The following is a 24,343-nucleotide window of genomic DNA, read 5'->3' as shown; positions in this document are numbered from 1 at the left end:
AAGCTTGGCTCGAGATTTGGAAAATGCTTGCCGATGAAGTGCCACGGCCTTCACACAAAGAAAAGGAGTCAGACTTAGAAAAAGGAGAATAAAATTCTAGCATAATTATAAAGACAAAAACTTACTTGTTTGAGAAGCCTCTGTTCCTCATCAAAGATAAACGAAGCGTTGGGATCGGGACCATTTTCAACCCCTACAAGGCACTCCCAAAAAATATCGTTCCCTTTATGGGTCGTTTCCACATCGAGAGTCCTCATGGCCTGGGCATCTCAGAATTTCCCTTCGGAGAACACAAGGCCAGGTGGCGAATCATCTACGTTGATTATCCCAAGTGATTCACTAGGGACATTATCTTTTCTTTGGAGGGCCTCAGAACTAGGCCCCTTGGGCTCACCCATCAAATGACCTCCAAGACAAGATGCTCTTTTGCTGCCCGATGGCTTGGGGACTCTGCTCGAACTCCCCTCCGAGATTTCTTCAGTTTGAGAATGAACCGCATCAGCCATCATCGGTTCGGCGAATTTCAAAGCCTCAGTGCTTCCTCTTTTTCGAGCTACCAACAGGCAGTTGACATCTTCTCCTTCCTCCTCGTTATCTTGAAGGTGTTGGGTTGCTTCTTCAGATAGGGACGCGAGATTGGCCCTAGGCTTTCGAGCCTTACTTTTCTTGGGCTTCAGGGAACTCGCAGGCGAAACCTTTTTTACTTTTCTTCTCCTTGGTTGGCTTTGGGATTTCTTCTTCACTGGGAGGGGCGGCCGCATAGCAACGACGTCTCCAAGGCCTACGTAAGAGTAAAGTTAGTATTTCACTGAGAAACACCAATATATGAACAAGGGAACTCACCATTATTTTTAGCTTCCCACCAACCATTGGCCAAATCATGCCAACTGCATTCCGCGTATGAAAAGGTGGAGGCCAGTTGTTGGACCTAACCTACAAGGTCCGGAATCGCACCAGGGAACCAAGGGGAAGTTACATCATCAAAAGGGAGTTAAATCGAGGAAGAATAGGGAAAGCAGAATATTAATCATCATCGATAAATTTATACTTACGTTTCATCTTCCACTCCTCAGGGAATGACATCCTCTCAACATGAATCAAATCAGAAGTCCTGATTCGGACAAATCGGCTCATCCACCCTCGGTCTTTGTCCTCATCAATGCTAGAAAATAGTGACTTTGAGGATCGAAGCTGGAGATTTATTAGACCGCCTCGATAAAGGTGAAGGTTGTACAGTCTAATCAGGTGGTCAAGGGTAAAAGGCATCCCCTCAATCTGGCCCGAGAAATACCTTATCAAATTGACGATGTGCTAGAAAGAAGGGTAGATCTGTCCAAGTGTCACCTGATATTGGTGGTAGAAATTAAGAATGTCTGGATCTATGGGACCCAATGATAGATCTACGGGAACCAATGTAAAAGGGTAGGTATACACGCTTAAGTACCCTACCTTATGGGTGGTGATGTCCTCTTCGGAGGAAGGAATCACGACATCCTTATTCCCCTAATTACAATCCTCTTTCACCTGCTCAAGTTCATCTTTAGTTATTAGGCAGATGTATCGAGAGATTGGCTCACACCGGCCTGGAACCGATACAAGCTTATCGATTTTGAAATCGGAAGATAGCTCGCATGGCCCGGGAATACACTCCTCTATACGAGGTGGCACCGGCGTTCTACCTCTGGCCAGCCGCGATGATGAGGAGGCTTTTTATTTCTGAGGAACGATTTAGATATTTTGGCCATTACTATTGAGAAATTCAAAGTAGAGAAGAAGTTGATGCTGTAGCAAGAACAAGTTGAGGAAAGGATGAACTTAGGAAAGATGAAGAAGCTAGTGAGGTTTTGAGAAAGATTTGAGAAGTAAAGATTGTAAAAGTTGTAAAATTGACCTATTTATAGTGGTCACTTTAACGGTTTGGGGAAGCCAACGGCCGACCATCAGCCGCTTTCAATTAGTGGCCTTGGAAACTATGCAGACGCGACCTTTCAATCACTCCTGACGTCACGAGATTGACATCATGAACGAGGCATCGGAGGATCGAGGATTAAATCGTTTCTTATCATCCTACTCTGAGAAACGCGGGGACTATCTGTATACGGTCTGTAGACATGTAATTTTTGACCCACACATTAGAATTACTTTTAATAGTCCTAGTATTTTTAGGATATTTATTTGAGTTTATTTCTATAGGATTTCACTTTATTATTAATTTTAATCCTATTTTTAGGCACAAAAATTGAAAAATACAAAAAAATAGTTTCACTTTTCTATGTAATTCAGTATTAGGTATTTTTAGGAAGATATATTACTTTTAACCAATTTTTATTCTAATATAATCCTTGAGAATACCAAAAATAATTTCAACCTTAATTTTTAGTTTTTTATTAAATATAGTAAGTTATTAAAATCAATTAAGAGTTATTTTATATTTTTTTATATAAGTGTGTTATATCACGTTAGAAGTAAATTAAAATTTTCAGCTCTTTCTTAGCCCAATTTTGTAGATTTTTAGAGCCCAATTCAAACCTAGGCCCAAAAATTTAACAACCCATTCCCCATATCCACAGACCCAATACCCTTGACCCACGACCCATCCGCCCTGCCCCATTTTCTTGATTAAATCTCAGTCTTCCATTCTACTCTAATCCAACAGACCACATTCAATCTTAGCACCATATAAATTCCTAGTTATAACATCCCCCAAACCCTAAACCTAATACCCAAACGGCGCCACCCCACGCCCTTCCGCCTCTACCGCTGTTCCCCCACCCCAAACCCGCCAAAAATCACCCAAAATCCGGTAATCCACGTAAGCCATGGTCCCCCTCTATCTCTTCTCCCTTCTTCCACGTGGTCTGATGCCTAACAAACTCGGAATATTCTCCAAATCTTCCTCACCCTAATGGAACATTCAAGAACACTCTCACATGCTCGCACTCTGATGGTTGGGTCTTGATCAATGGGAGCTGTAAAATTGAGAGAAAAAGGCTCAATCTTAGCCTTCTATTTTTCATAGACCAACCTATATAAGAGGAGTTGTATTTTCTGATTAAAAAAAGGGATTTTGAGACAGAAAAATCGGAGGAAAATTTAGTGAAAAGAAAAACAACTGGGGTTCTATTTTGAGCTTCAGAGATCTTCTCATCTTTTCTTCTTTTTCGCTTCTTCTGTTTCTGGGTTTTCATTCCAAAAGTTAAAAAAAAAAAGAGATTTCACTTCTTATTCTCTTCAATATTTGGTTTCTAAAATGGATTCCGTCTTAGCTGAGGTTCGATGTGGAGTGAAATTTGTTTGAAGCCGAGTTCGCGGATTTAGCATCTTGTCGCATTGTAAAGGCGCCGTAGTAATTGCCAGAAATTTCCTTTACATTAAAACAAATTCAGTTTTCAGGTTCATCTTTTTACTCTTCTATATTTTTCCTAAGTTTGAGAATTGGTTCGGCTGGGGTTAATTCAAACCAATCCGAGCGATCTTCCCTTTGTGTGTTTAGTTTGCTTTTAATGTTTGAAGGTTCGGATCTTCTTGGTCTAAGAGATCGATTGGAGTTATGTTCTTATTTTTGATTATTCAAGTTGTTTAATATGCTTTAGTTTGAGTCATGGTTAATTTTGTTTGGGTTATGTCTTGCTGTAGTACACCATGTGAAATCATATTGATGGCTTGGAGTATTTGTTGTTGTTTTTGTTTGGTCATCTTTATATGAGGAACGAGTCGAGCAGTCTGTCTGTGAGGTTTAAAAGTTCCTATTTGATTTCGCTTATAAGCTCATGGAAACTTTGAGACCATGTAGTGTTCCTGATAGTAAATATTATATGTCTATTACGTAATTCTTCTTCTAAGCCTGAAATTCCATTTCACTGTAAATATCCATGATTCAATTAGGTGCTTTGAAGTGTGTCTGGAGCTCTTTGAACCGAGTTATTTTCCATAACTTCTCCTTTTAATTCGAAAAAGGGTGATTTTTATATTAGTTTCTTCATCATAAAAGGGCAGAACGAGCAAGAAAGTGAGACTCACAATTTTTTGGTTTTAGCTTTTTAGTAGTTTCAAGAGCTTTCGACATCGGGCAATGTTTAAAATGTTTCTTTGGTTCAAAGTAAGTTCCAATACTGAATCTGCATATTTCAGAATAAAATCCATAATATGAATGTGAGGTCTTTCTAAAGTGGTAATTTTGAGTGAATCATTTGTGTTCAATATGTCATGTATTCAGCCATAGATTGATTTGGTTTATCATGTCATGGTGTCCTCATTCATACCAAAAGTCTGCTGAATTTCGAGTTTAGTTTTGACCCTTAGTTCTAGGATCTGACTCGTTATGCTAGGAAGGAATTGATGTGTGGTCATAGTCTTTAAATGGCTTTTCATATTGATTTTAATTCACATTTCCTCTATTCTAGTAGTGTTTAGTTTAGTTTCCATCTTCTTTAAATAGCTTGAATGTTATATGCTGAATGCCCTATTTTGTTGATATAAAATTATTTGAATGAACGTTGGTTGACATGGACTGTGGGGATGGGGAAGGAACGAGCTCTTTAGCAATTAAGTTTTTACTTGCATGATTATGAATTGGGCTGGGTTAAATATGTGAACAAAGAACATGATCATGAATTGATTTTTCTTTAGTTTCTCTTAGTTGCTTTTTTTTATTACATTGTTCGATAGTAGCATGTTTAGGCCGACCACACTCGGGTAGGCAAGATTTAGGCTTTCTTTTTCTTTTTATATGAGGTAAGAGTTTGTTCCCTTTAGTTTATAATCCGGGGAATGCTCCGTAGACTTTGTATATATTTTATCCGGGGTATGCCCTATAGTATTTGTAATTGGAGGCCGAAAGCGAACTCGTAGTACTTTTGTTCTTATTTTACTTTTCCTTTTTCTATTTTCTTTTATTAGGTGGGAACAGCCTCGAGCCTCTTTTGTGTTTAAAACAAATAAGGGGTGTGACAGCTTTGTCGACTCTGCTAGGAATTCGTAGGTTCGAGCTGATACTTGATCTTGTTGGCTTTTAGAATATTCGATTAAGGTGTTTGTGTCGTTTTTAGCTTTATTTGACTTTTATTATGTTTTTATACTTTGTTATTATTTGCTAGTTGTTTATGTGTTTAAAATTTTCTTTTTATGTGTTTAATGCTTTATAACTATCATCATTTGCATCACCCAGGGTCTTCTTTCTGCAACAAGTCTTTCGGAGTATGTTTGAGCGTACACAACCTTTTTGTGAGTCACCCGTGTCTTTAGGGAGGTGGCGTGGGAGCGTGGAGTGGGCGAACAGCTAGAGCAGCCGCTATCGACCACGTGCCGCCCCGAATTGCCTTGTCTAGTGAACCCCCAAACGTAGGTTAGCCTTTTGGTCATGCTTATTTGCATCATATCATTTAAACCTAGCAGGGCTCGGTCCCAGGTACCGTGTCCTATTGTAGGAGGCCTATCCAAATTATATCAAAATGGGCCCATGGCTTAAAAGATATTTAATCATCCCTTATGTGCTACATGCTGCATTCTTTTAGGGTACGTAGGTCATTTGGCGGACTAATGACATAAAAGGAGGGTGAGGTATAAAATGAAGCAAGTAGGGCCCACTCAATTTTTCTTTCATAATTTTTCCAAAAATAAAAAAAAAAAAGAGAAAAAGAATATCCAATTTTTTTTTTTACATTTTCCATCATTTTTCAAAAATACAAAAAAATATAGTTTTTCCAAACTAGTTGCATTTTTTTAAAATGCTTTCTCCCATGTCCAATCTTTCCGAACTACGCGAACCTGATTCTCGTCTATCCGGGAGGGGGGGGGGGGTGATATGTAGGCAACCCACATAGGGTCCGGTCTTCCTAGTAAGTCTTAGGTTCTTGGCTTCCGGGGTCATAGCCAAATCTTGCATGTCTACCCACGCTTGGCCACATCAGTCGTTTTTGCAAAATAGGACTATTTTTTCAAAGTGGCTTGTTATATCATGTCTTAGAGCTCTGAGTCCACAACTAGGTGTCATATTACTTTAAGGTCCCGTCCTTGTTGAATTTGTATCTTTAGCCACTTCTGACCATATTGGTCATTTTGCAAAATGGGTCATTTCTGCAAATTAATTTGGGCCTTGGTTATTGGGGTTGAATCCATATAAGCCTTTAGAGATGTTTTTCCATATATGAGTGGTCACTTTTGTTGAGTTTGCACTTCTAGTCATCCTTGGCCATATAGGTCATTTTGCAAAAATAGCCCAATCATGTCTTGCATGTGTCCAAAAATAGCCCTCTATTTGGTCTTATTTTTCTCATTCAAATATGGATCCATTTGTTGGAGCTTTAGCATGACAAATACCCCAAGATCATTCCAGTCAGGGCTGTTGCATACATCAGCTGTTTGAGGATACTTTTATGTTTTGAGTCTGTCCTTCATGTTATCTTTTACTGTCTAGTCTTGTACAATAATATCGAGTCTTTTAGGTGTTGTCACAATTTGTCATAATTAATTAAGTTTGATGAATATCTTGTTATCGTATTTCCTGTTTTGTATTTGAAAAACCAAAAAAAGTTACAAATGAAAAATCCAAAAGATTTTTGTTTTTAGTTTATTTTTTCCATTACTTTTCCAAAACTACGCTTGATCTGATTTACGAGGGACATGATCTGTAGGCAACCTACATAGGGTTCAATTGAATCATCATTAAATAAAAAAGCATTAAAAAACAACAAAAAAAGAGAAAGAAAAAAAAGAGAATGAAGTTGTGGGACGTGAGAAATGAGAGGAAAGAAAAGAGTGGTAATCAGAAAGAAAATGAGAGGAAAGAAAATGAAAAACCAAGGGGTATTAGAAAAGGAAACGGGGCAAGAAGAGTGAAATTGGGATGATGCCATATGACCTTCGTACCCTCGAAGTCATTTTAGAATCGATAACTGTGACTAGGTGCATTGCACATGATGTGAGATTATCTTATGTTAAATTCCCTAACCCTAACGTGATGACTTCATTTTGTTCCTCTTTATTATCTTCATTATAGCAGAAGGGTAGTTGGTTTGTGATTCTTCAAGTGGTAACTCTTTTCTACAACATAAAGTCGAAAGGCAATGACAGACAATAACAAAGTTGAGTTGGTTGATACTGGTACCCGAAAGCAACTGGTTGAATAGGACACTGGGTTGGTTGAGGAGTTAAGGATGTTAAGACATCATATGGTGAACATGTATCAGACTTGGATGGCTAGGAAGACACCACCCCCGCCACCACATAGCTTCTTAGATGTTACCCTCACCCAAGCTCCGATCATAGTGCCAGATGATCCACCATACTTTCCAGATTTTCCCGCATACCACAACTTTACCAATCTCCCTAGTAGCTCCATCATTCGTTCTCCAACTACCTTTTCCAAAAATAGCCCTCATGTCGTATCCACTATCCCCATGATCACAACTCTCAACAACCTCTCCTCAGGTCCAACAATGAACACCCACTCAAAACTCATGATGCCCAATACTACCCTCCAAAGTTGGCCCACCAGGTCTCAGACTCATATAATCACAGCTCTCAGAATGAGCGTCATGTTGAGAATGAAAAGTTCATAAAGAAAGAAGAGCAAGATGAGATATACAGAAAGCTGAAAGGTATAGAACAATCCTTAAAGAATATGCAAGGGATGGGAAATCAGACTAACATGTCTTACAATGACTTGTGTATGTTCCCTGATGTTCATCTGCCTGCGGGGTTTAAAATGCCAAAGTTTAATTTGTATGACGGGCGTGGAGATCCAGTAGCCCATTTGAGGGTTTATTGTTGTGAAATGAGAAGCGCCAGAGGAAAAGATGAATTACTGATGGTGTACTTCAGCCAGAGTCTGAGTGGGGCAGCTCTAGAATGGTACACTCGCCAGGACGCCAGTAGGTGGTACACATGGGACGATTTAGCTTAGGCCTTTGCTCGACATTTTTAGTACAACATAGACATTGTCCCGGATCACCTGTCCCTGACCAAGGTAGAAAAGAAGCCTAATGAAAGATTTAGAGAGTATGGGTTCTGATGGAGGGAGCAAGCTGCACGGGTCAATCCTCCAATGCAAGAAGATGAGATGGTTGAATACTTTTTTCGAGCCCTGAAGCCTACTTACTTCGGCCATTTGATCTTAGTCATTGGTAAGCCTTTAAATGATGTGGTAAAGATGGGAGAAATGGTGGAAGAGGGACTGAAGTCAAGCAAGATCATGAGCTATTCTGCCTTAAAAGCCACAACACAGGAAATTCAGAACGACACAGGAAGCTTGCCGGGTCAGAAGAAACATGATGATGTTGCCATGGTTTTCTCAAGATTGCGACATGGCTCAAAGGGTCCGCCTCATCAATATACTCAGCCTCGACCCCAAACCCAAATCTATCCTCGAGTTCCACATAATCCACCCCACTACTATCCTCCTAACAATGTCTGGTCCTCTGTCCAACTAGTGGGTCACTCCTTATGGCGAGCACTAGCACCACATAATACTCTTTCGCCTTCACAACATTTTTGAGCACCCAACAACCCTAGGAAACAGGGGCATCGAGGGGAACAAAGGGAAGAAATAGTTTCACGCCAATCGAAGAATTTTACACAACCTTGTTTGAAAAGTTAAAACAGTCTGGCGTGATTGAGCCTCTCTTCGGCTATACTCCGGATCCATATGCAAAAGGTTTTGATTCTACTGTACGGTGCATGTACCACTCTAATGTCCAAGGGAATAGCATTGAAAACTGTCGTGCTTTGAAAAGGGAGATAGAAAGAATGATTCAAGAAGGGATAATTGTGGTCCAGGAAAGTGACACCCAGAATATCGCGCAAAATTCTTTAACTGCACGTGATGATGCACACTTTGTGGGGAAGATGCGTGGTGACAGAGAGTATGAGAATCCTCTTGGAACTTGTTAACTGAAGTTAATGATATTGAAATTGGTGAAGGTCCTAGTAATCTTGAGGTGGAGTTTTGGTGGTTTATTTTGTTGTCATTTCTGCTGTTCGGGTTATTTCGAGATTGTAATCCGGACATTGTCTTATGACTCAAACCTTTCTTCTTCTTATTTTTCCTAGTTCATTTAGTTGTAGTAACTTGTCTAGTATGGGTTCCAGGGTTGTAACCCATGTCTATTTTGCTTGTTTTGTTCAAATACTTTTCACCATCTGTCTAATGCAAACTCTTATTTTCTATTAGTTCTGGTCAGTTTTTATTTAGGTTACTTTTTCTTTTATAGTTCTTTTCATGCTGACTCTAGTGACATGACATGCACGCATAATTCTCAGCCTGGTCTTGAAAGTTAGTCTAATCTTGAAGCAATGATACATTTTTGAATATGATAAAAGGATGCATTTGAGGAAACAAGTAAAGATTCACACATTCTGAGATAACTTGAAGCTTGTATTGAGTGAAACTGAGGCAGTTAGTCTGGAAAATCAAGAGGTTGATGAGAGCATACAACAAGGGAATGTCTCTCAAGCAGTTTGAGGTAGATCAGTCAGTGCTGAAATGCATTATTCTACATCGAGATAAGGTTGAGTCAAGGATGCTTCGAACTAGTAAGGGTCATTCATTGGGACAAAGATATTGCTTATTGACACTTCTGTTTGTGTTGATGCCATCAATAGATACTATGCATGATTTCTTTGCTTATCTTCAATTGCATACTTGTACCTGGCATTTTTAAAGTTTGGTATGGCGAAGACATTTTATTCTGCTACCCAAACACTTTTATCTTTTGTTACTCCTTTCAAGCCTTAATTTGTTTTCTTTCATACCCCTCTTTTGAAATCAAAAATAGAGTTAGGAACTAGAAAAGAAAAAGAAAAAGAGAAAAAGAAGAAAAAAAGGGAAAAGAGAAAAAGAAGAAAAATAAAAAAAGGAAAAAAAAGAAAAAAAAGGGAAAAGAAAAAAAAGGGAAAAGAAAGAAAAGGAAAAGAAAAATAATAAAATAATCCTACTTTATATTGGAACTACGTTCGACCTGATTCCTTTTAAGGATACGTAGGCAGCCTTACTCTAAGGTTCGGTCCCGTCAAAGAAAAAATAAAAAATCCCCAGACTCCAAGAAACTGGGGCAGAAGTTTTAATTTTGCCAAAAGATCTGAATTCCAAAAGTTATAATTTTGAACCCTTTCATCTTAAATTATTTTGAGCCTTCATGCCACCTTTTCTTTCCAACCCTGTCAAAGCCTACATTACGGTCTAAAAAAAGACCTTTCGACCAATCTTTGAGGATGCCAAATCAAGTATGTGGTAAAAGTATGATCTTCCTACATTACGGTAATACCTTGTTCTCAGCATAAAGAGAGAAAATGATAAAACGAGAGAGTTTTATCGGTGAAAATCCTCATGGGCACCGTAAGACGACGGTCAGTTGAGAAAAAGAGCAAAACAAGAGAGGCTTGATGGTGAAAACCCTTCAGGGCATTACAAGTCGACTGAGGATTGTTGATCAAATAGGACAATTGGAGCGCTGAAGCCCAGTTTCACAACTTAGAGGCATAACAAGAGTTGAAGATTAGACTCGCTTTACAGATCAGGCCTCTTAATCCAAAATGCATGTCATGGTCAGTAGAGATGACCTTCAAATCAGATTAGTTTCCTTTTTCCTGGGTAAAAATATTTTCTTGTTAAATACCATCTCTTTGTTTTTCTCCTTATTTTGTTTCTCTTGTTTTGTTTGAGTTCCTTCTTGAGTCTGTTTGGTCAGAACAAGTGAGAAATGACTTCAAAATTTGCTACCAGCTTTTTAATTGCACAAAATGAATTTGGCTAGCACATTAAAGTGTCATAAGTCAGGAAAGAACAGTATGCGTATTGATTTGGTAATAATCAACATGCTTTGGGATTCATGTGAAATGCAAAAGTTCAGTAAATATCAATTTATGAACAATATGCAACAGATAGAGGATATTGGGATCGAATGGAGTGGAGGTGTTTTCTATGATAAGGGTTGAAAGAAAATGGTTAGTCGATAACATGCAAGGTCTTCCAAGTTGAAATCAAAGTCACCTTGGAAAGTGCAGAAGCAGCCACCTTCAAGGTCAAGGCCACAAACTAACCACCGAATTTTAAACTCACAAGTTTTCTTTGTATGAAACAGGGATGAAGGCTATATTCATAACAAACTTGAGTTTTTCAGGTGTAATGCCCCGATTCTACTTACGCAAAGGCTATTGAGAAAATCACACATCATCCCTAGGAGAAGCACTTCCTAGTCTGGGCCTTTCAAGTTATATTTTGTTTTAGGAGACGCACTTTCTAAATTGAGATTTTACCCCTAGGAGATGCACTTCCTAGTCCGGGTATTTCAAGTTATATTTTTATTTTAGGAGACACACTTCTTAATATTAGTCATTTAAATTCATCCTTAGGATACGCACATCCTAGTTGGAGTCATTGAAGTTTTACCCATTAGGAGATGCACTTCCTAGTAGGGGTCTTTCAGATTATACTTGTTAGGAGACGCACTTCCTAGTTTTGGTCATTTAAATTCATTCCTAGGAGACACACTTCCTAGTTTGAGTCATTGAAGTTTCGCCCCTAGGATACGCACTTCCTAGTCTGGGTCTTTTAGGTTTTGCTTTAGGAGACGCACTTCCTAAATTAAGATTTTACCCCTAGGAGACACACTTCCTAGTTTGGGTCATTTAAGTTCAGCCCTAGGAGATGCACTTCCTAGTTTGGTTCATTCAAGTTTTACCCTTAGGAGACGCACTTCCTAGTCTGGGTCATTTAGGTTATATTTTGTTTTAGGAGGTGTACTTCCTACATTGAGTTTTATCCCTAGGAGACGCACTTCCTAGTTTTGAATCACTGAAGTTTCATCCCTAGGAGACGCACTTCCTAGTCTGAATCTTTCGGGTTATATTTTTGTTTTAGGAGACACACTTCCTAGTTTGGGTCGTTTAAGTTTCGTCCCTAGGACACACACTTCCTAGTTTGAGTCATTTAAGTTTATCCCTAGGAGACGCACTTCCTAGTCTGGGTCGTTCAGGTTATACTTTTGTTTTAGGAGATGCACTTCCTAAATTGAGATTTTACCCCTAGGAGACGCACTTTCTAGTTTGGGTCATTTAAGTTCATTCTTAGGAGACACACTTCCTAGTTTGAATCACTGAAATTTCACCCCTATGAGACGCACTTCCTAGTCTGAATCTTTCGGGTTATATTTTTGTTTTAGGAGATGCACTTCCTAGTTTTAGGTCATTTAAGTTCATTCCTAGGAGATGCACTTCCTAGTTGAGTCATTCGAGTTTTATCCTTAGGAGATGCACTTCCTAGTTTTAGGTCATTTGAGCTTTATCCCTAGGAGACGCACTTCCTAATTTGGTTCATTGAAGTCTCACCCTTAGGAGATGCACTTCCTAGTTTGAGTCATTTAGTTTATTCCTAGGAGACGCACTTACTACTTTGATTTATTGAAGTTTCACCCCTAGGAGACGCACTTCCTAGTCTGGGTCTTCCATGGTAAATTGTTGTTTTAGGAGACGCACTTCCTAAATTGAGATTTTTACCCCTAGGAGACACACTTCCTAGTTTGGGTCATTTAAGTTCATTCCTAGGATACACACTTCCTAGTTCGGGTCTTTCAAGTTATATATTTGTTTTAGGAGACACACTTCCTAAATTGAGTTTTACCCCTAGGAGACGCACTTCCTAGTTTGAGTCATTAAAGTTTCACCCCTAAGAGACATACTTCCTAGTTTGGGTCTTTCAGGTTATATTTTATTTTAGGAGACACACTTCCTAAATTAAGATTTTACTCCTAGGAGACGCACTTCCTAGTTCTGGTTCATTCAAGTTTCACTCTTAGGAGACGTACTTCCTAATTTAAGTTATTCAAGTTTTACCCCTAGGAGACACACTTCCTAGTTCTGGTTCATTCAAGTTTCACCCCTAGGAGACGCACTTCCTAGTTTGAGTTATTCAAGTTTTACCTTTAGGAGACGCACTTCCTAGTTTGGTTCATTCAAGTTTCATCCCTAGGAGACGCACTTCCTAGTTTGAATCATTTGAGTTCATCCCTAGGAGATGCATATCCTAGTCGAGTCTTTAGTTTACTCTCATCATTGCATCAATAGCATAAGTGGTTTACAGTTTTGCTAACAACTCATAAATCTTCCTAGTGCAAACTGGGGCAGCAAATTTTGTTTGTTTTGTTGTTTTGATTGCAGGCACCCACCTGGAGAACGAGGGAATTTGTTTCGGAATTATTTCAAGTTTCAAGCAAGTCGCAGGCGCCCACCTGGAGAACGAGGGAATTCATTTCAAGTTTCAAGTTACTCGCAGGCTCCCACCTGGAGAACGAGGGAATTCATTCCAAGTTTTAAGTTAATGGCAGGCGCCCACCTGGAGAACGAGGAAATTCTCTTCAGAGTTATTGTGATTTTCAAGTCAGCAGCAGGTGCCCACCTGGAGAATGAGAGAATTCATTTCAGTTTTAAGACAGTAGCAGGATGCCCGGCTGAAGAACATGGTCAACTTCTAGTCTTCTTCAAATTCAAGTCGAAGCAGCAGGAGCCCGCCTGAAGAACAGGGTCAACTTCCAGTTTTCTTCAAATTCAAGTCAGCAGGATACCCACCTGAAGAATAGCCTAAATTTTCAGTTTCATGTTGAAGGAGTAAGTGGAGATTCAAAGAAGATTCAAGACAAGAAGTAGATAGAATCTAGTATTTTTGTTTTATTTTTGCTGTAATTTTTCCTTTTATTTTTTATGTAATGACCGGAACCGCGGACCAGAACCTCGACAACACTTCACTGAACACCCCACCTCGGTATCCTCCTTCACTCTTCTTACTTCTGAACTACACGTGGCTTGATTCCTTCATAGCCAAGGATATGTAGGCAGCTCAGATACCAGGGCTCAGTCACATTCTCTTTTTTTAGTTGTCTCTCTAAATAAGGGTCGGGTCAAAATAATGTCTTGTTGTTCTTTGTCTGGAAACACTTCGTGCTTCCTGTCAAAGAGGGGCAACTGTAGACATGTAATTTTTGACCCACACATTAGAATTACCTTTAATAGTCCTAGTATTTTTAGGATATTTATTTGAGTTTATTTCTGTAGGATTTCACTTTATTATTAATTTTAATCCTATTTTTAGGCACAAAAATTGAAAAATACAAAAAATAGTTCACTTTTCTATTTAATTCAGTATTAGGTATTTTTCGGAAAATATAGACTTTTAACCCATTTTTATTCTAATATAATCCTTGAGAATACCAAAAATAGTTTCAACCTTAACTTTTAGTTTTTATTTTAAATATAATAGTTTATTAAAATCAATTAAGAGTTATTTTATATTTTTTTTATATAAGTGTGTTATATCACTTTAGAAGTAAATTAAAAATTTGAGCTCTTTCTTAGCCCAATTTTGTAGATTTTTAGAGCCCAATTCAAACCTATGCCCAAAAATTTAACAACCCATTTCCCATATCCACAGAACCAATACCCTTGACCCACGACCCGTTCGACCCGCCCCATTTTCCTGAAGATTCTCAGCCTTCTATTCTACTCTAATCCAACAGACCACATTCCATCTTAGCACCATATAAATTCCTAGTTATAACATCCCCCAAACCCTAAACCTAATACCCAAATGGTGCCACCCCATGCCCTTCCGCCTCTGCAGCCGTTCCCCCACCCTAACCCGCCAAAAATCAACCAAAATCCGGCAGTCCACGTAAGCCATGGCCCCCCTCTTTCTTCTCCCTTCTTCCACGTGGTCTGACACCTAACAGACTCAGAATATTCTCTAAATCTTCCTCACCCTAATGGAACATTCAAGAACACTCTCACATGCTCGCACTCTGATGGTTGGGTGTGAGAGCCATAAGATTAAGAGAAAAAGGCTCAATCTTAGCCTTCCATTTTTCATAGACCAACCTATATAAGAGGAGTTGTATTTTCAGATTAAAAAAAAGGGATTTTGAGACAGAAAAATCGGAGGAAAATTTAGTGAAAAGAAAAACAACCGGGTTCTATTTTGAGCTTCAGAGATCGTCTCGTCTTTTCTTCTTTTTTATTTCTTCTATTTCTGGGTTTTTCCAAAAGTCAAAAAAAGAGATTTCACTTCTTGTTCTCTTCAATATTTGGTTTCAAAAATCGATTCCATCTTAGCTGAGATTCGATGTGGACTGAAATTTGTTTGAAGCCGAGTTCGCGAAGTTAGCATCCTGTCGCATTATAAAGGCGCCGTCGTGATTGCCAGAAATTTCCTTTGTATTAAAACAAATTCAGTTTTCAGGTTCATCTTTTTACTCTACTATATTTTTCCTAAGTTTGAGAATTGGTTCAGCGGGGGTTAATTCAAACCAATCCGAGCGATCTTCCTTTTGTGTGTTTAGTTTGCTTTAAATGTTTGAAGGTTCGGATCTACTTGGACTAAGAGATCGATTGGAGTTATGTTCTTATTTGTGCTTATTTAAGTTGTTTAATATGCTTTAGTTTGAGTCATGGTTAATTTTGTTTGGGTTATGTTTTGCTGCAGTACACCATGTGAATTCATATTGATGGCTTGGAATATTTGTTGCTGTTTTTGTTTGGTCATCTTTATATGAGGAACGGGTCGAGTAGTCTGTCTGTGAGGTTTAAAAGTTCCTGTTGATTTCGCTTATAAGCTCGTTGAAACTTTGAGACCATGTAGTGTTCCTGATAGTAAATATTATATGTCTATTACATAATTCTTCTTCTAAGACTGAAATTCCATGTCACTATCAATATCCATGATTCAACTAGGTGCTTTGAAGTGTGTCTGGAGCTCTTTGAACCGAGTTATTTTCCTTAACTTCTCCTTTTAATTCGAAAAAGGGTGATTTTCATATTAGTTTCTTCATCATAAAATGGCAGAACAAGCAAGAAAGTGAGACTCACAATTTTTTGGTTTTAGCTTTTTAGTAGTTTTAAGAGCTTTCGACATCGGGCAATGTTTAAAATGTTTCTTTGGTTCAAAGTAAATTCCAATACTGAATCTGCATATTTCAGAATAAAATCCATAATATGAATGTGAGGTCTTTCCAAAGTGGTAATTTTGAGTGAATCATTTGTGTCCAATATGTCATGTATTCAGCCATAGATTGATTTGGTTTATCATGTCATGGTGTCCTCATTCATACCAAAAGTCTGCTGAATTTCGAGTTTATTTTTGACCCTTAATTCTAGGATCTGACTCGTTATGCTAGGAAGGAATTGACGTGTGGTCATAGTCTTTAAATGGGTTTTTATATTGATTTTAATTCACATTTCCTCTATTCTAGTAGTGTTTAGCTTAGTTTCCTTCTTCTTTAAATAGCTTGAATATTAGATGCTGAATGCCCTATTTTGTTGATATAAAATTATTTGAATAAACATTGGTTCACGTGGACTGTGGGGATGGGGAAGGAACGAGCCCTTTAGCAATTAAGTTTTTACTTGCATGATTATGAATTGTGCCGGGTTAAATATGTGAACAAAGAACATGATCATGAATTGATTTTTTCTTTAGTTTCTCTTAGTTGCTTATTTTTATTACATTATTCGATAGTAGCATATTTAGGCCGACCACACTCGGGTAGGCAAGCTTTAGGCTTTCTTTTTCTCTTTATATGAGGTAATGAGTTGTTCCTTTTAGTTTATAGTCCGGGGAATGCCCTGTAAACTTTGTATATATTTTATCCGGGGTATGCCCCGTAGTATTTGTAATTGGAGGCCGAAAGAGAACTCGTAGTACTTTTGTTCTTATTTTACTTTTCCTTTTGCTATTTTCTTTTATTAGGTGGGGACGACCTCGAACCTCTTTTGTGTTTATTTTCTTTTTCTGTGATTTTACCTCAATTTGAATGTTTTAAAAAGCAAACTAGATAATGTATGCAACCGTAAATTTCACTGGACTTGGAAAGTGCCTAACACCTTCTCCCCGGATCAAATGAACCCCTTATCCTGAATCTCTAGTGCGGACTTAGTTTTTGGAGTCCAAAGTGTTTTTAAAAGGAAAAATTATTTTTAAAAAAAAACGGTGACCTGGCACACCGAAACCAATGTCAGGTGGTGATTCTGAAAAATCCTTTTGAACACTATTTTTTTGTCACTTTTCAAATTTGAAAACCCTTTTGAGCTTTACAAAATCTTTTTATTTATTTTAAGAGGGTTTAGTGAGGTTAGAAAAGGGGGTGTGACACGGTTAAAATCAGGTATGCTCGATTTTACGGGCTCGAATAGTCACTTGAAACCCGAGTTCAGGATCGGTCGAGTTCGAGGCCGATGGACTAAGCCCGAGCCCGATGACAAAGTATAAGGCTCGAAGATCGGAGTACGCGACGAGCACCGAAGTCGAGTATGACCAACCCCGAGATGATGTCGTTACAGGTTTGTTACAGAAGAGCAAGATTCCCGCCATGTCCTCAAGATCTCGGTGTAAATTTCGAAATAGATTCGTACGAGTTAGTACGAATTCGTACTAGATGGTTAGACAGCTGTCCCAATAAGATTCCTTACTGTAAATATAAACGCACCTTATTTAGGGTTCCCCTACTATATAAAGGGGACCCCAATCATTTGTAACCATCACCAATCATTGGCAAAATAATATACTCTCTTACTTTCTCGCCCATTACTCATCATAATTGTCCTTTAACTTTATTATCTTTATTATGCTCTGCTTGTGAACCTACCTCGAGGCCATCGCAGCTCGAGGTCGAGATTAGCTTAAACACTGATTTGATTCTACTTACTTCCTTAATTTATACGTTTGGCTTTTTGGTTATTAATTAGTATTGAACTAAATTGCGTATTTTTAAAACCATAAACAAGCTTAATTATTACTCGTATTTTCGAGGTAAACAAACTTATCTCAAGATTAATTATCCTTCAATTAGTTATCATGGAATTGTTATCCACCCTCTCATATGAATAAAAAAAATTACAATTCCAGGATAACTCATCCTATAATTAGTTATTATCACAATTTTATTTTAGCGAAACGTAAAATAAACTCATTACAAATTTAATTTCAAAATTTATTTATCTTTTATCCAATCGTGCCAACCGAGTCTGGAATGTATTAGGCACTTTTTGTGGGCTGTGATGGAACTTTAATCAAAGCAAAACAACTCTCTGCAATCCAAAGAAAAATATAAAAAAAAAAAGTCATCAAGCAGTCAAATATTTAAAAAGGATGAAGACAGGAATCAGAATGATGTGGATGCACCGTAACCTTTAATTTTTACAGTGAAAGTGGCAATCAGAATTTGGGTAAACATACCTTCCTTGAGAGTTAAGTAGCAAAAGAATGACAGCTGATAACTTCTAGCTTCAATTTGAAAGATCATTACTTTTCACTTTATTCATCATATTTGCCTCAATTTTACCTCTTGCCATCAAGCTTGTACCTTTACATATCTTTTGGTTTCCGTAAACTAAACAAATCTCTCTCCTTTTCGCTTTTCAGAATTTTCATTCTTCACTTTCGATTGTCATTATTTTACTATTTTTGCTTTTAACATTTTTTTCTTCGATATTTTTATCATAGCGTCTTTACTTTTTTATTTTTCAAATTTATTTTAAAAATATTTTTCTTGAGCCAAGAGTCTATCAGAAACCGTCTCTGCATATACTCTACCTTACCCAAACTCTATTTGTAGAATATGACTTTCAACGCTTTAGAAAAAATACATGTTTCAGCAGAAAAATAACTTAATACCTATTATTTAGTGAGTGTCTTTCTTTCAACTTTGTCCTATTCATATGACTTTTGAAGTGTTTCATGTTAATAGTTCAAATTGCTTGAAGTCCAAATTTTTATGAATAATACATGATGATAGTATTATTTACATAAAGTTTAAAATAATTGTACAAACATGAACAATTTTATTCATAGACAACGTCATTTTAATAAATCATAGTTAACTGATAATTTTCATAAAAAATTAGCAAATACTATCATACTTTATCAATTTGATAAATTCAAATATAATTTTTTTTTAGCTTCAAATCCTAAGATTGGAATATGACTGTATTCCAAATTGGAGACGTGTCAAATACTGAGTGGTACTTCAATTTCTTCCTGACCTCTCATTTTACTTTCTTGATACTGTCACTTCTCTTTCTCTACAAATACAACCAAATTGACTGCATTTTCCACAGCAATGGCTAGTGTCAAAGCCATAAACTCCATTACATCACCTACTCATACAACAAGAGTCACCAAATCAGCATTTTTTACCACCCCCACATGGTTTCAGTCCAAACCCAAAAGCCTCCAACTCAGAACCATAAAAAATATTGGACTATTTCTAGCGAAGTCTAGTGCAAAACCAAATGCAAATCAAGAAAATGCAGCAGATAAAAACATGTTAAATGACCCAAGTTCAAGAATTCAACCACAGCCCACTTCAAATCAACCTCTATCCTCTTCAACTTCCTCATTTTCAAGGGGTTTAGTGTTTGATTTAGGACAAAAAGATTCATGGGACAGTACTGAAATTGGTTCACCAGTTGTAAAAAGATACCTTAGTGATGAGGAAGAAAGGTGGTACATGTGGTATTATGGGAGGTCAAATGGTAAAGAGTCAATTGGTTTAGCAGTTTCAAGCAATGGGGTCCACTGGGAAAGAGGTGAAATGGCTGCTAAAATGAGTGATGATGTGGGGTTAGTTATGAATTGTGGAGAGGATTGGTGGGGTTTTGATACACAAAGTATTAGGCCTTGTGAGGTAGTGATTATGTCAAGTGCTAAAGTAAGAGCTAATAGTTCTGTGTATTGGCTTTACTATACTGGTTTTAGTTCTGAAAAGATTGAATTTTTAGACAATTCTTTGGATTTTAGTTTAGAAAATCCAGAAACATTGTACTCTGATGGTGAAAAAGGCAAGATTTTTAAGTCGTTACCGGGTTTAGCAATGAGTCAAGATGGTAGACATTGGGCAAGAATTGAAGGAGAACATCATTCTGGTGCTTTATTTGATGTTGGTATTGAAGGTGAATGGGATTCTTTGTTTATAGCCTCACCAAAAGTAGTTTTTCGTAGTAGTGGTGATTTAAGAATGTATTATCATTCATATGATGTTGAAAAAGGGAACTTTGCAATTGGGATAGCAAGGTCAAGGGATGGAATAAAATGGTTAAAATTAGGAAAGATCATAGGTGGAGGAGGAAAAATTGGTGCTTTTGATGAGCTAGGAGTGTTGAATCCACACGTTGTTCGAAATCGAAAAGATGGGAAGTATTTGATGGTTTATGAAGGTGTGGATTCAAATGGAAGAAGAAGTATTGGAATGGCGATATCTTCGGATGGTTTAAAGGGATGGAAAAGAGTTCAAGAAAATCCAGTGTTGAAGAAATGTGAAGAACAGAGATGGGATAGTGAAGGGGTGGGATCACCTTATCTTGTTCAAATGGATGGAGATGATCAAGATCATGAATGGAGATTGTATTATAGAGGGGTTGGGAAAAATGGAAGAACTGGGATTGGTATGGCAGTTTCTCAAGGAAATGAATTTCAAAGTTTTCAAAGGTGGACAGGGTTTCATTTATGACGAATGTAGCATTACAATGTGAGTCAAATTTTTGGCTTTTTGGGTAATAAATTCATTTATATACTGATGAATCTTGCAAAATATCTCAAACATTATTTGTAGACCTTTTTTTTTTTAACTGTAGTGTTCGAGCGAGTAACCGGCAAAGTTGCTGGTAAAATTGGAGTAACTGGTGAAGTTGCTGCAATGTGACTAGGAGGTCACGGGTTCAAGCCGTGGAAACAGTCTCTTGCAGAAATGCAGGATAAGGCTGCCTATAATAGACCCTTGTGGTCCGGCCCTTCCTCGGACCCCGCGCATAGCGAGAGCTTGGTGCACCGGGCTGCCCTTTAGTGTCCGAGCGAGTCTTTCCTTAAGCCGGGGTCTATCGGAAACAACATTTCTGCCCTCAAGGTAGAGTTAAGGAATGCGTGCACACTATACTCCCCAGACTCCACTTGTGAGATTATATTGAGTTTGTTGTTGTTGTTAGTGTCCGAGCGAGTTTGCGCGCACTTCGATAATTCCGTCGAGTACATGTTACCTCGTAGCTTTGCAGCTTAAGTACCGGGTAATTGTGTCCGCCAAGGATTAGACAGATGTAAAGAAATCACCTAATATTTCATGCCTTATTTATAGTTGATGTTCTTTAGGAGCATGTCAATTTTAACAGTGAAAGCAGGGTCTGTATAGTGAAACTAGATTTACTAACAAAAGTTTCAAATTTCTTGAAAGTCAGTTTGATAAGTTTAGTTTGATCAAACACTATAGAAAACCAGAAAATCAGCTGCCATGAGGTTTTGCTAAAGTGGGAGGTCTGAGGTGCCATAATATTTGTGATCTTAGGTTCTAATCTCGTTGGATAATTTTTGGCTTTATGGGTTACTTGTAATTGTGTTCTGATGTGTTAGATTTCAATTTGATCTAGTTTCCTAGTTGTTCTTATTATTAACAGTTTTCCTCAAAAATCTTTTGGAATTTGATGAACAATCTATGAATGACAGACACTAGGATAACAAGTAAAACGTTATTGTGTCTTGATTGGAGGTAGATTGCTGTAACATAATTTCTTTTCGTAATGGTGGTGATTTGCACATACTTTTCGTAACATATATTTCATTAAATATATTTTATCTCTAACCATAGTGGGTTGCTCCAGTGGTGAGCATCCTATACTTCCAATCAAGAGGTTGTGAGTTCGAGTCACCCCAAGCGCAAGGTGGGGAGTTCTTTGAGGGAGGGATGCCGAGGGTGTATTGAAAACAGCCTCTCTACTCAAGGTATGGGTAAGGTCTGCGTATACAATGCCCTCCCAGGACCCCACTACTCAAGGTATGGGTAAGGTCTGCGTATACAATGCCCTCCCAGGACCCCACTAGTAAAATTATACTAGGTTGTTGTTGTTGTTGTTCTAACCAGCATCGGCAAATAACTCAGTCCACCAAAACTTTAAGTGACTGCTGCAACAATTGAAATGTTGGAGTTAATTGCACCCATGCAACAATAGAATTTAGCAAGTATTTGTATCTTAAATACCAGGGAATATCATACTTTTGCAAATAAATACAGGCTAAGCAACTGTGTTAATAAGAGGTTAGCTTTCCAGCAGTGAAAATCAGCTTAATCCCAGTCATTAGTTTTCTTTTAGCAAACTTCGGAAGGACGATCAGGATGTTTTTTTTTTTGTTTCTGGAAATAACACTAACAAAATCTTTAAAATGTGATATTTATGTGACATGATGACAATAAAAAATGATCTCTTGAAGGAAATGGAAAGCACATAGAGACATGTTTGGGAGCAATCTACCGTGATTACTGTGCCTTAAACGAAGTGATATAGGCTTTAAAGAGGGTGTTCCTGAAGGATTGTGGGATAGCCTTCCGCTCGGACTTGAGATCCTTCCCCTGGCTGGCTGGCTGACCGTCTTAAATAAAAGGAATGCACATAAAAATAAGACAGTTTAAGCTTCACTGAAAGAAGAAAAGCTTTTTTCTTTCTTTCATCCATATCTTCAGCTGGCCATCGTTAAAGTCGTGGTGGGGTGGTAAATACCTTACCATCCTTGATCAAAGGCTTCGGGTTTGAGCTCAAGAAAAAAGAGTCGACTTTCTGGGGCAAAATTCGGATTAGTTGGCTCTCAAATTAGGTTCCACACACTTGAGTATATTTTACAATTAGTTATTCAACGTGGTGAAGAGAACTTTCTTGCAATATATTGATGTAAGTTTGCAATTCATAATCTTTAACATATTACTGGTCATGGCACCTTAGCATTTTTATGTAATACAAATGTGCACAACACTGAAAGAAATTGCTTAGAGACCAGTATTTTTTTTGTGATTATTTAATTCATTTTGTTGATTGGTGTTGCTCCCAAACGTACACGCAAGTATATATGGTCATACAAGTAATAAAATAATAAGTCGAGTGTTGAACCCACAAAGACTTGTATTAACTACCCACTAACTTCACCAAGATTGTTATTCAGTCGAGTCAATCCGAGTTCAAAAGTGTGATTATATTAAACAGTAATTCTAACTAGTAATTAAATTATCAAGCAATAAAATAAAATGGTTGTTGTGTATTCAGTAGAGACAAATATTCCAGGGTTGTGATCAATTCACCAATCCTATTGTGTTCTATTTAACTCTCCCTTTCATACAATTCACTCATGGTTGCTAATTAATCGAACAATCTCTCTCGTAGTCTTCTCCTGAAGTACTACTCGCCTATTCAAAATATATTAACGCCTATATTACTATGGAATCAATCTATTAAGAATGTATTAAGATTACGATATTTAATTATGCACGGTGACTAGGTGTATTTCTATCCTGACCACAAATCCCCCATCCCTTCCCCAGAGTTAAGATCATGCTCTCTTCAATTCTTCTCTAATCTAAATATGGCTTTTCCAAGCATAGCATAGATAGTAAATAGAACCTAACTGTTGGTTAGACAATTAAGCAGTTAATCACAGGATTGAAGAAATAACCATATATTGGTGAATTGTAATTAAGGTTAAGTCACAGGATTGAAGAAATAACCATATATTGGTGAATTGTAATTAAGGTTAAGTCAACGTTAAACAACAATATTAATGGCTAAATCACAATCCAAGAACTATGGGTTTTAGCCACTCATGATAATATCAAACAATTTCATAAGTGTTAGATAATTAAATATACTAAGAAAAGATGAAGAAAACTGAGATATCCTTGCTCCCAAATGTTTCTCGTGTGTATTTTCTTTCAAAGTGGTGTCTCCCCTCTTAAAATAGGCTTAGTCTTGCTTTTATACGCGTTGGATAGGTCTTGGGCCTAAATAACCTTGTCCTGGGCAAAGTTGGAGAAATTTCCGTCACCAACGCTCGGGCAACGTGGGGTGCTGGCACTTTGAACATTCTGCAAACTGCGCCACAAGTGGCGTGGGGCGCTGGAAATCACATTTTTTTTTTCTCCGTTTTGGCTCTAATCTCGCACCTTTCACCCCCTATTACCTCCTGATGATTCCTACATATAAAAATACCACGAATTAACATAAATCAATACATTTTACATCTGAAATTTACGATACACGAGTAAAACATGAGGCGACATGCATATAAATATATATACTTTAAGCTAAATATCAACACGCCGCACTTAGAATCTTGCTCGTCCTCGAGCAATGGGACTATCAACTACACCCCAACAATGCACACATCTCAATTAGAGAACAACACTTTAATTTTTAACCATACACGCTATCCTTGACTATGATCGATACCGACAATCAAGCATGAACGTACAAAATTCACATTCTTGTCGTTTTAAACATGCCCAATTATATCCATTTCAATTCAATTAATTCAAACAACCTATCCGTAACCACCCTA

General features: G+C 37.7%; 1 protein-coding gene across 1 annotated transcript; it reads left to right on the top strand.

The window, feature by feature from the left end:
- The first annotated feature begins 19,048 nt into the window (after nt 1-19,048).
- LOC107771378 (uncharacterized) lies at nt 19,049-22,713 on the top strand. Its single transcript, XM_016590733.2, has 2 exons — nt 19,049-20,504; nt 22,232-22,713. The coding sequence occupies exon 1, from the start codon at nt 19,098-19,100 to the stop codon at nt 20,484-20,486; it is 1,389 nt and encodes a 462-aa protein (XP_016446219.1). The 5' UTR covers nt 19,049-19,097; the 3' UTR covers nt 20,487-20,504; nt 22,232-22,713.
- Nucleotides 22,714-24,343: the final 1,630 nt, after the last annotated feature.

The sequence above is a fragment of the Nicotiana tabacum genome, chromosome 20 (genome assembly GCF_000715075.1).
Source record: "Nicotiana tabacum cultivar K326 chromosome 20, ASM71507v2, whole genome shotgun sequence".
Lineage (NCBI taxonomy): Eukaryota > Viridiplantae > Streptophyta > Magnoliopsida > Solanales > Solanaceae > Nicotiana > Nicotiana tabacum.
The sequence above is the reverse complement of the archived record's forward strand: the minus strand, read 5'-3'. Positions and strand labels throughout refer to the sequence as shown.